The sequence below is a fragment of the Anthonomus grandis genome, chromosome 9 (genome assembly GCF_022605725.1).
Source record: "Anthonomus grandis grandis chromosome 9, icAntGran1.3, whole genome shotgun sequence".
In the NCBI taxonomy this organism is placed as follows: domain Eukaryota; kingdom Metazoa; phylum Arthropoda; class Insecta; order Coleoptera; family Curculionidae; genus Anthonomus; species Anthonomus grandis.
Window position 1 is genome coordinate 27725367 of NC_065554.1, and position 12166 is coordinate 27737532.

At 34.8% G+C, this 12166-nt stretch overlaps 1 protein-coding gene across 6 annotated transcripts in view; it reads left to right on the forward strand.

Annotated features, from left to right (window-relative positions):
- LOC126740445 (TAR DNA-binding protein 43) overlaps window positions 1–12166 on the forward strand; it is a 43123-nt gene that overhangs the window by 14594 nt on the left and 16363 nt on the right. For 3 of the 6 annotated variants that reach the window (XM_050446473.1, XM_050446472.1, XM_050446478.1), the window contains 2 exons: window positions 940–1058; window positions 9855–10061. In XM_050446473.1, coding sequence (XP_050302430.1) covers window positions 940–1058; window positions 9855–10061 — 326 coding nt within the window. Of the gene's footprint in view, window positions 1–939; window positions 1059–5000; window positions 5058–5113; window positions 5331–9854; window positions 10062–12166 lie in introns of those variants that run through there. The other 3 variants (XM_050446475.1, XM_050446476.1, XM_050446474.1) reach the window with 3 other exon arrangements.

Here is a 12166-nt window from a genome sequence, read left to right on the forward strand (position 1 = left end):
TTACAAAATTAAATTGAAGTTAATATTTTTGTTAAATGAGGCCAAGACAAAAAACAGAAACCTGTTTCCACTTAAATTAAGTCATCCTCAGTGCCTTAAATGTCAGTTTCTTATGACATGACTTATTTATCACCAAGGTGACTAATCATAAGTTGAATCGTCAACATATAAATATACAGGCTTCGTTTAATGCTTGATTTGTCTCTGTTTCTTTCATCTAATCTTACATACAGTATTGTGCAAAAAGATCGCAACATTGAACTTTCCTGTTATATATCTTTTAGTATCTATTTTATAAGTAAGGTTTATATATTATTTACATTTCTCACGAGACATGACGATCATAACAAGAAACAGAGAAGCTCTTGGAATACCTGCACACGGGTCAGCTTTCTTTGAAGGAAGCCCAACTTCGTCTGGTTGGTCTGCGACAGATTCAGAGCGGTAACTTATTTAAACAGTTGTTACTGTTTATTAATTTAAACAGAGTGTTAAGCGATTTCTTATTAAAAAAAGGTTCTACTCTTTTAAATTCAATAAATAAAAATGTATCTTTATGAATTACAGATTTTTAAGTTTTTGTGTTTATACGGGGTATTTGTTGATTTTAACGTTTTACTTTAGTATTTTATTTATTTTGAAAAAAAATGTTTTAGATCTTTTTAACTTAGGTCATAAGATTTTAATTCGAGTCAAAATTTGTTGACGTTGCTTGGTCTTTTTATTAAGGATTTGGATGGCAATAAAGGAATTTATTTTTATTTATACAGAGGCGTGTACTTAAAAGTAAAGAAATAATATGGAGCAAATAATATTTTTGAAAACATCGCTTGTTGCTATATTTATGCACAATACTGTACGTAAATTGTGTTTTTTTAGCGTTAACTACCATAGTCTGCTTTAGTTGGGTTCATTCATTTAATCGGCGTTTCTTTTTAGTAATTCCTATAATAATTTCCCCAACAGATATAATGGGCCGCCTGGACCCAACCAAGGGAATTGGGGAAACCAAGGGGGACCCAGGGGCAACCTCGACATGCCCAATTTACAAGCCTTAGGTAAGATAATGAAAAAACGACTTTTCTCTAGAATAATTAATAAAAATTCATGCATTAGATTAAATTTGGCACCCCGTGTTTAAAGAATTGTTAATGCAGAAGCTACCACTTGATTTAACAGCTCTATTAAAAATTTTCTGGTCCTGCTTTTATATGTTTTCAAATACACAGTTAACAAGACAATATGGCGATACAGTGGGAAAGTATTGTTTGGCCACATAAACCTCTTAGAAACAAAGTCAAAATATGCTCTATTATCTGAAGAATACTAAATTCTTATAGGCACAGCTTTTCCATATTTAATTATAATAATCTACTACATAAAATGAAACTTATAAATGTAAGAGACAGATATAGGCTCCTCTGAGTAATATTTTCCTTTTGAATTTCATATAATTAGAAATCCTTCTAATGGAAATAGGAAGATGGTTAAACAGTTTGAAAATGATAGCTTATCTAGGTATAGGCAGGTTTATTTTAAATGTAGAGCGAGTAACAATAGTATTCTGAGAAGTAATTGCTGTTGTATATTTTTTATGCATTAATCAAACAGATTCATGTATAAATATTGATTGTCAGGTTAAATTTTTTTCAGAAATAAAATATGCTTTAAGATTCTCTATATCCAATATTGTAGAGGTATCTTAGGGCGCGCTTTTGCAAAATAAAGATAGATCCATACACGTAACCTGAGGAACATCCCCAAAATGGGAATCAGTTAAGACAAAATAAGCACTTTTTGATATTTGTTTATTAAGTTGACTGGCAATGGTTCTAATTGCAAAGCAACCAGAGGCGATAATTGCTCTACATGTCTACAGAACTTTAATTTGTCATCTATTATTAGACCCAGAAACTTGTTATTATTTTTGTTTAAAATAGGCTCTGTATTCAAAAGCTCATTCTCTAGTCTACACTTAAAATTTAAAATATTTGTTTTGGTTACATTAAACATCATTACATTCATTTTCTTGAGTAGAAATTGTGCAACTGTATCATGCCATAGCAATTACTGCCCATGTCTTAATATTGAGGGTAAGTCATTGACATTAAGGAGAAAAAGAAATGGACCCAAAACAGATCCTTGTGGTACACCTGCTGAAATTGTCAACTGATCAGATATCTCCATATATTATCAGTTGCCTTAAAGATATGACTGAAACCATTGTAGCATACTCTTTCTAAACCCATATACTTCAAGCTTCCGCAACAACAACTCACGCAATACACAGTCAAAGGCCTTAGCGGTATCGCAAAAAACGAATGCCGCCGCTTCTCCGTCATTAAGTCCCAAATCGAGTCTTTCCAACAAGTGAAATACTGCATCACTGGTATTTTTTGATACTTGAAAGCCAAACTGAGAAGTATTAAGAAGTTTATTAGCGTCCAAAAGTTCTACCATCCTGTTCTTCATAAGTTTCTCCACAATTTCAGTTAGAATAGGCAGCAACCTATAGTTTGATGGAGTGCCTTCACCTTGCTTATGTATAGGAACCACAATGGCTCTTTTTAGAAGACTGGGAAAGTTAATTAAACTTCATACTCAAGGTCAAATATAAATATGTTATATACAGTGCATCCCAAAAGTTATGTCTAAATTCATTTAAAATTCAGGGGTGTGTTCGAAAAAAAAACGCTCGGACCCGTCGATTTTTATTTCAAGTTGCGCATTTTTGTACGTGAAGTTTGTATATTATACAGGGTTGCTCAAAACTAAATTACGACCATCAACTTAATTTTTTCAAATGAAAGCACCTTTTTTATTACACTTTTGAATTTCGCGTGGAATTCTACGTATGTTTCATGTATCATGTCCTATACCTAAAGTCAACAGTTATCGAAAAAAAGACTATTCATGTAACAAATAAAAAAAGAACAAAAATTAAGTTAAATGTTCAAAATGGTTGCCATTCACGGCTTGACAATATCCAAGCCGATCAATAAAGTCTCCTTGCACATTTTCAATCATTTCCGGAGTTATGGCGAGCACTTCTCTGCGAATTCTCTCTTTCAAGTCGTCTAGATTATTTGGCCTATTAACAAATACCTTCGACTTGAGGTATCCTTACAAAAAAAAGTCCATTGGTGTTAGGTCAGGCGACCTAGCAGGCCATCCGATGGGTCCTCTCCTTCCTATTCACCGATCGGGAAAGGTTTCATCCAAAAATGTACGCACAGTGGCAGCATAGTGCGGAGGAGCGCCATCTTGCTGGAAAATTAGTTCTTCGTCAGGATAGTCTGGGTCCAATGGATTTGGAAATAAAGCTAGTAATGCTGGAACTAATTCAAATTGGAGAAAATCGAGATACACTTGTCCCGTTAAAGTCTGTTCAAAGAAAAAAGGGACCTATTTATTACTGTTCCGCGCACTATTCCACACCACGTATTTAGTTTTTGAGGGTACTGGGTGTTTACCTCCATCATCCAATGCGGATTTTCTGTTGCTCAATATCGACAATTTTGTCTGTTCACACTACCATTCAAACAGAACATGGCTTCATCGGAAAAAATAATATTTGTTACTAAATTATTATTTAGATGCACATGTTTTGGAAGCGTTCACAAAACTCGTTTCGCCTATCGAAATCGTCATCAAATAACTCTTGCACAGGAATAACTTTCTAGGGGTGATATTTGTGCTTTTGAACTATTCGGTGAACTGTAGATTTCGCCATGTGTAAATTTGCCCCAATCTGCGACGGAGGAGTGCATGGATTTTTTTCCAAAGAAAGCAAAACGTCAAGTTGTTCATTTTCATCTCTAGCAGTACGACCAGATTTCGGCAGATCTCTAACATGACCGAATTCTCTAAATTTAGCCTCTATTCTACTCACCACCTTTTGACATATCGGAGGACGATCAGGATGGAATCATTTGAACTGGACATGATTTTTGAACTCGTACATCTCGAACGTGATTTGCTAAAACTCTGCTCATATTTATTATGAGTTGACCTATAAAACATAATAAAAATTAATGTAAAATAAATAGATTAGTCTATGTAACAGGAGTAAGACAAAACTGCATACATCACCTTTTGGGAGATATTTATCTGTGGTATCCGTTATTGGCAATATGCTACTAATTATCCAGTTTTTCCTTGTCACTGCAAACATTCAGACTAGCTGAATTAATGTCAATATTATACAGGTTAACAAAATTTCACAAGCTAGATAAAATACTTTTAAATGACAAGTGCTTATTCTGTTTAAAAGAAGAGTCGGTTACCTACTGAACGGATCTTGGAGCAATCCATTTAGTTTTTCAGTGTTTTTGATAAAGTACCAAAGGTTCCTAACTAGTAGTCATTATTGCAAGCTTTCTGGGGATATAACTATACTAAATTTCTCCATGCTCTGTTCTTACTGCAGAGTTTTCATCATCAATTTGCTATCCAGCCACACTATTTGATCGATCCACTCTATGCATATGTCAGTTTTAAACCAGGCCCAATTAGATATTGTAATGACTGACTTTTTAAGGGCATTTGATAGGGTTGATCATGCAGTGCTAATTGATAAATTGAGTGCATATTTTGATCGAAATTACAGAGGTAAAGTAGGAAATTCTTTTTCAAGATTTTGTCTCCTCATCAGGGTATCAATCTTAGGCCATTGTAATTTTCCAGTTTTAATAACTCATTGCCTAGTTGTGTTCAGTTCTGTCCAAGCCTGACTTTAAATTGTAAAAATGTAAAGTAAGATTTGCTTAACATTGACAATAGAGAAAAATGTTTCTTAATATTTCCAAATGTCAAGTACTTCTTTCATACTTCTTTCACTCTTAAATATAACCCTGGACATGACCCTATTTGTCAAATATCGAATAGGGGACTAAGAAGACGTCGAAAATCATAAAACCTTGCTCATAGTACCGATTACTGCTAATAATGCTGCTGGTCCATTATCAGTTTCCCATGCTAATATTTTATTATTTTTTTAGTTAATCTCCTTACGCCCGAATCCTTTATCCCTCAGACCCCCACCTCGAAAAATCCAGGTAAAGTTCAGTTTTAAAGCATCTAGAGTGCGGATTTTATAACGTACTGTTTACAGGTTATAGTACGAGACCCACAGTGGTACCAGATATTAAAAATTTGACGGCGGCTTTGAAGTGGTACACCGCCAAAGCACCTAATTAACATTAAAAAAAAAGAAAAAGTGCTTATTGAACGCTTAGTTTAGTCTTTTTATTTGTGTCTGTACTGGTGTTTTTTTGCATTGTTAGTTTGGTATTAAATATACATGACCAGAAATGATGATTTTATATGAATTTCATGGTTTTTCAATGATTTTATAACAACATTGAAGGGAACTGGTAATTTCGTCACTGTATCCGAAGACATCGTAAAACAAACAAAAAATATTTATTCAAAAATAATAAGTTAGATATACAGTACGTTGACAATTGTTGGAATATTTACAGGTCGGTTTATGGATGGTTAAGATTTTTTGTAGGAACATTTCGCTTATTCATTGACAAAAATGTGAAATGAATTTAATTAGTTCGTCTTGACACAAAAACGAATATTGACTGCATTAACGCGAGAAAGCGATGCCATATCTCAAATGGATAAAATCTACAAGTGAATAATGAAGTTTTTATTGTTTATTACTATTGGGTCCATACATCTAAATTTGAAGCTTAATGATCTACAAATAATTTTTTACTAAATAATTTTTGTTGATCAGTATCAGACCACAAGATTGCACATAATATAAAGTAGTATATATATAATAGTCCCTTAATGTCCAGAGAAGTCAAGTCAGTGATGTATAGCAAAAATAATATAGGGCCAAGTACAGGACCCTGTGAAACGACTTTAAGTATATAAAAAAATTTAATTTCCTTTAATTAAAAAAAATAAGTCCTGGAATAAAGTGGAAAAGTACTTCATATTTCTGGAATATATAAGAACTTGAATATTTGAATGAAATGAATCATGTTTTTGGCTACCTTGTTAAAATAGCTTCATACAACGAAAATATCTCTGAAATATAAGATTTGAGCACTGATTAAAAGGCTAAGGATACAAATAGTGTGCCAGCATCTCAAATTAAACTAAATTTTGCTTTTTAAATACGAGGAATAAATTTGAACTTTAATCCCAAAACTTAAAACCCCTGGAAGAGGTAAACCCTGATTTCCACCTTAAAAGATAAAATCAGAAATCACTTCAAATATCTGGATTATATTGGAAACGACTTTAAATATTTAAAAGAATTTAATGGCTTTGAATTCCAGGAAATAATGACTCCTTGAATTTGAAACACAGATGCTTTAAATACCTGGTAGAAGTAAACCATTATTATAAATGTTTCATATATCTGGGATATACTACTTAAAACCTAATGCCATTTAAAATATCCATACGGAACCGGACTATATTCCATATTTGTTGCTTTTTACCTATTTTTCAGACTTTGAGCATTAACTCCACGGTCTATTAAGTGTACATCATACATAACAGTTTGTTTTCTACTTGAAGAGTTTATGCATTCCTCCTATCCAATAAAACATCAATATTTATAAATCTTTTGCATGGGTTTTTATTCCTCATTGCAGATGGCAGATACATAGTTATGTAACATTCTAAACTGATTAGAATAACTGTGTCATCGACAACGTATTCACGTTCACAATCTACTTCAGGTACAGTCTTTTTATTAAAAGGGAATTGTTGAGGTTATTTCGTTTTTAATCTGTAACATGTATTACTAAATCTTCTGTACTCACTTCGGGTCGAAAACCACATTGAGAATCTGAGAAAATTGAAGAACTTCGCGTTTTCAGGTTAGTCAAGTTCTCAATGTCAGGGTGTGCTAAACAATTATCAACAAACAAAAGCATCTTTTTCTTGTCACATCTCAATACTGAATTCCAGTTGGGTAAGACTTGCAATTTTGCAAAACGTCGATTTGTTTTTGATCATCAATTTCCGCTACTATTTACTGCCACTAGCATAGTGATTCATTTCTATGCAAGCTTCTCATCTGCACATGTTTCGCCTTTGAACTTTAATGTTTTATCAGGTGTTAATTTGTAAAACAACCCTGACTCGGCTGCGTTAAATATACCACTGTCTGAATATCCCTTTCTAAGTTAATGATTTAAACATTTTTTAACCAATCATTGCAGATATGCTGCCTTGCCGAAATAAATAATAAGTCGAGACGCGAACATTAACAAAATTGTCTTCTAGGCCTAAAAGTCTGCAAGTGCATATAATGAGACCCATATATTTAAATGAACAAAAAACAAGTCAAACGATTAAACAACACTAAAAAAATAAAAAGAAAATATTAAAATAATGATATCCAAACATAAATATCAAAAATATCCTTTTGGGCCTTAATATCTGCATTGACATAATATAATAACATTTGAATGAGAAATAAAAAAAATAACAGTTTAACAAAATACTGAGAGAATAAAAAATAAATGTTACACACTAAAAAAACAGTATCAAAGATAGGTAAAATATGGTATTAAGTATAAATCTAATACTTCAAACCAACACAATCCTCATGGACCCAAAAACCACAAGAAGTACATCGTCTCATATCTGCTACATAGTCTTCGTAGAAATCACACAGTGCCATTCCTCGTTATGTTCTGATGCAATGGAAGACACAGATTCAGATGGCGATTTAGCGGTATTCGGTAAGGATGGAACGGGATCAAGTTGAGACTCCTTTAAAATACGGATCGCTTGACTTCAACTGCTGTGTAATTTATAGCTTTACGTCTTGGAGCAGATTTTTTTTTGACTAGATCTGGTGTTGGTAACACTTCCGCGAAGGAATTATTCAAAGGGATTAATTTTTTACGCAATTCACTTAAAGGCAGGTAGTCATCTGAGTCATATTCAGAATCATCGGCGGCGGCGGTCGTCTCCTGGTAAGGTCTCTCAGTTACAAGACTTGGGGCAAATGCTTTAATGGAAAGAACATCCTTATCATAAGGGCATATCCCCGTAGCTCGAAAGCCGCTTGTAATATTTCTAATGGACATTGCTTTCTGCCATGTAGGTGTAAAAACTTCAGAAAATCTTTCCCTGTTTAAATCACGTGTAGGATGTTTATCCCAGTACTTTAATAATTCATCGTCCCAATAAGCTTCAAATGCTCGAAATATAGCTTTGTCCATCGGCTGAAGCTCATGGGTGGTGTTACTCGACAGACAATATAAGTGAATGTCATGAGCTTCTGCTTTCTCAGCAATGCTAATATCCAAATGGCATTTGGCCCCATCAAAAATTAAAATTACTGGAGGAGGCGACATGTATTCAATGAAATGGTTTAGCCACTTATCAAACGTTTCTATCGTCATGCTCCCTTTAGGAGTCATCATAACTTTTGAGCCAGCCGGTAAGCCACCTGAGTAGGTTGGCTTCATTCTCTTGCCTTTAAAAAGAATGACAGGCATGTCCGAGAGCATTAGCGCAAGCGACAATAGTTGCGTTTTCGGCGTGTTCATGAGAAATAAAATTCACACTCGCTCCTTTGGCTGCTAGAACGTTTTGTTGGTGGTGAAGAGTCAAGCGACAACCCTTCTCGTCCATATTATAAATTTTTGGTTCTTTATTTTCTAACTGAGTGCACTCCAACAAATCTCCTAGTTTTTTTAAATAATCTTCTACGATAAAACGATTTAATTTTTGGGCTCTTGCTGGATTCATGAATTGAGATCGACGTTTTGATATTCTCGGATGATTTTTTAGAAAAGTCCTTATCCACTCCCTACCAGCGAGACGTTCTTCCTGATTGAAGCAATGCTTAATTTTTCTTTTGCTCAACATACCTGAACACGGACCTTCTTAAAGCTTCCGGTCGAAATTCTTGTAAAATATAACACAGCGAAACGTGACACCATAGAACAAGCCAGGAGTCTGATAACCATAGAACAGAATTACATTTCCGGCCACAGTATCAAGTATTATTGTTACCACAGTCAAATATTATTAACAATTGGCGATATAAATATTTTAGGCGCTTTCCATCCGGCAAACCAGCGTTGGGCCTTAATATCTGGTGGGCCTTATTACCCCCGGTTACCTTATATATATCTTCTGTGCTGGTCCCTAAACCATTGGTAATGACTTTTCAATTTCACGATCAGAAGATTTACGACCCTTTTTAATTTTGAATGACTTCCATTCATAACTTATCATGTTTCTTCTCTATTTGTTCATATAGTGGGTATTGCAGAATGTGAAACTTTAAATCCCCTACTTAAGACATTATTATTTTCGCCATCGGTCTGTAATTTATAACACATTTTTTCTTTAATTGTTAATGTTCGTTTAAAGGTTACCCCATAACTTTTACGAAAACCTATATAATTGTTCCAATGATTATTCCGAACTCATATTCTACCAGTAATAGCATGCAGAAGACGTAAACAAGAAGCAATATTAATTTCAGCCAAAAACTCTCGGATGTCGATGTCTAAGGCGTTAAAGCCACGTAATTTATCATACAAAAAAGTAAATCAAAATGAAGAAATTGGTAAATTATGTTGTTATCAACAAGATCATCATCTAGATTCCAAGTCGCTTAAAGCGAAATCGCCGTGAGGTGCATTAAAACCCCAAAGTCCCAAAGATCTATCAGGATAAGCATGATGGAATATGTTTACATTCATGAATGCTTATCCTGCCGGAAAAACCTGAATCCTATCCAGCAGAACTCCCAAGATAAGTAACGTTTCCTTACCTATTAACCTTATGAGTTTTAAAAAACAATTTACCGCATTACATTCGTAATTTCAACGTTTCTCCACTGTCAATTTCAGGAATAACGGGTCAGGGAGGTCAGAACAACAACCAAGGGGGTTGTAACCCGTTAAACTTAGGATTGAACCTGGGCGGACTACCGATGAACCCGGCATTGGTAGCAGCCGCGTTGAATCAGGCGAGCTGGGGCCTCATTGGGAACCTACAGAACCAGCCGGAACCAAATTTCAATCACGGATTTAATAACGGACCTAATAATAACAGCGGTAAGTTCCAACAGAAAGGCTTCATTCATTTTCGCAAAGAGACCAGGTACTACAACATAAACAAACGAAGAAAAATAGTCAAGAAGTCAAAGTCTCACAGACATTTATTATCGACGACACGTGTTTCGCTCTATTATAGCATCATCAGGGGCCGTATTTTTGAAACCATTCGAATTCGATTCGCATACGAAATTAGAGGATTTCGCATGAAAAATCGATATTCGTATTTTCCACCGCATCGTATGCGAACTTTTTTGCATGCGGTTTCTCGAGTGGGATTTTCAATTTGATTCTGTCACTTGTCTTGTTTTGATTTTAAACTAGTTTTTTTTTAATTTGTAAGTTCATTAAGTATTTTCCTAGTGTTTTTTTGTTGTTTATTAAAAATAAAACAACTATAATCAAATGGCAAGATTAAATAATCTTGTGCAAAGACACGTCGTCGATGCACTGTAAGAGACTGAAACGCTGGTAGATAGAAGGTGTCCAAATACTTTATTTGTGCATTTAATCTCAGACGTCGCAACGCCGCCACTTACGGTGGGTATCAGAACGTAATTCAGTTGCAATGGAGCCGTTTTACCGGAGAGCAACGCGCTTTTTGTGTACGTGGATTTTACCAAAACAATAATAATTCAATCGTGACAGCACGCCGTCTATATCGCGCTCATTACCAATTACATGATATTCAATTATCACCTAGCCCCCTAGATGTTATTAGAAAATGGATCAGAATGTTTGAAGCTACTGGATCCACAGTGAAAATTCATAATCCCCACGAATCGTAAGAAGTGCAGAAAACATCGAACGAGTACGTCAATCAGTCAGACAGAATCCAACCTTATTTGTACGGAAGCGAAGTCAGACGACTACTCTCAAGAGAGACATAACATTTTGACCAAAGACTTGCACCTGCATGCATATAAGATACAGTTAGTGCAGGAATTAAAACCGAGGGATTACCGAGGATACACGGTTAGAATTTCTCAATGAAATGATGTAACGATTCGTCGATTTCAATAACATTTTATTCAGTGATGAGGCTAATTTACATGTAAATCGCCGCAGAACACACGAACGTCCACTGCATAGGCCCAAAGTGGTTGTATGGGCTGCTATATCTGCTGATGGCATAATTGGGCCGTATTTTTTTGAAGATCAAAATGGACGGGCACTTACCGTTAATACCGAGCGGTATTGTGCAATGTTACAAAATTTTCTTGCACTATCTCTCCGACAGTTTCAAGGTTTTAACTTAGAAACCTGATTTCAAACGTCAAATCGGGCAATTGAAGCTGTCCGACAATTTATTCTCCAATAAAGTCATTTCAAGAAGAGGCAATACTAACTGGCTTCCTAGGAGCCCGGACCTGTCGCCACCTGATTATTTCTTATGGGGTTACCTCAAAAGTAAGGTCTACGAGAATAATCCAGCTGATACCAATCAATTAAAGCAAAATATCCAGGAGCAAATAAGATTAATATCAAGGGAAATGTGTGGACGGGTTATCAATAATCTTCGTTCTCGATTTGAAGAATGCATACAGCGCAACGGACACCATTTAGACAACATTGTTTTTGGTTCATAAATTTCCATTGACTGTACATTAATTTGCCATAAATAAATGATCATTGAAATATGGTGTATTTGGTTTATGCAAACATCACATTGCTGATACCCTTTTTGGACACCTTGTAGAAGGAATAGGATACTCTTCATTTCTTGACCCTTTTGAAATGTATTCAGATGCTCAATTTATTAAATTATATAGATTAAGCAAGCCTATTCCGATAAAATTGATGTGCTCCAGGGGGACTGTGTAATCTGGTTGCTACTTTTGTCCACAACGCTTGTGCAGTTTTATCTGAGAAATCTTGTGTGAATTTGCCCGACTTTAATTCCGGGTGCTCTGCCATAAATAAAATAAACTCATTCGACACAAAACCGCAATATTTTATATTTTTTGAATCCAACCAAAAAGACAATTCGAAAAACCCAAGAAACGCCATGAAAAAACCTCAAAATTCCCTGACGTTTTAAAACTTAAATTTCAGGTTAGGTTAAAAAATCTTTATCGTTTTCATCCCGTTTGACATGGCCTTCA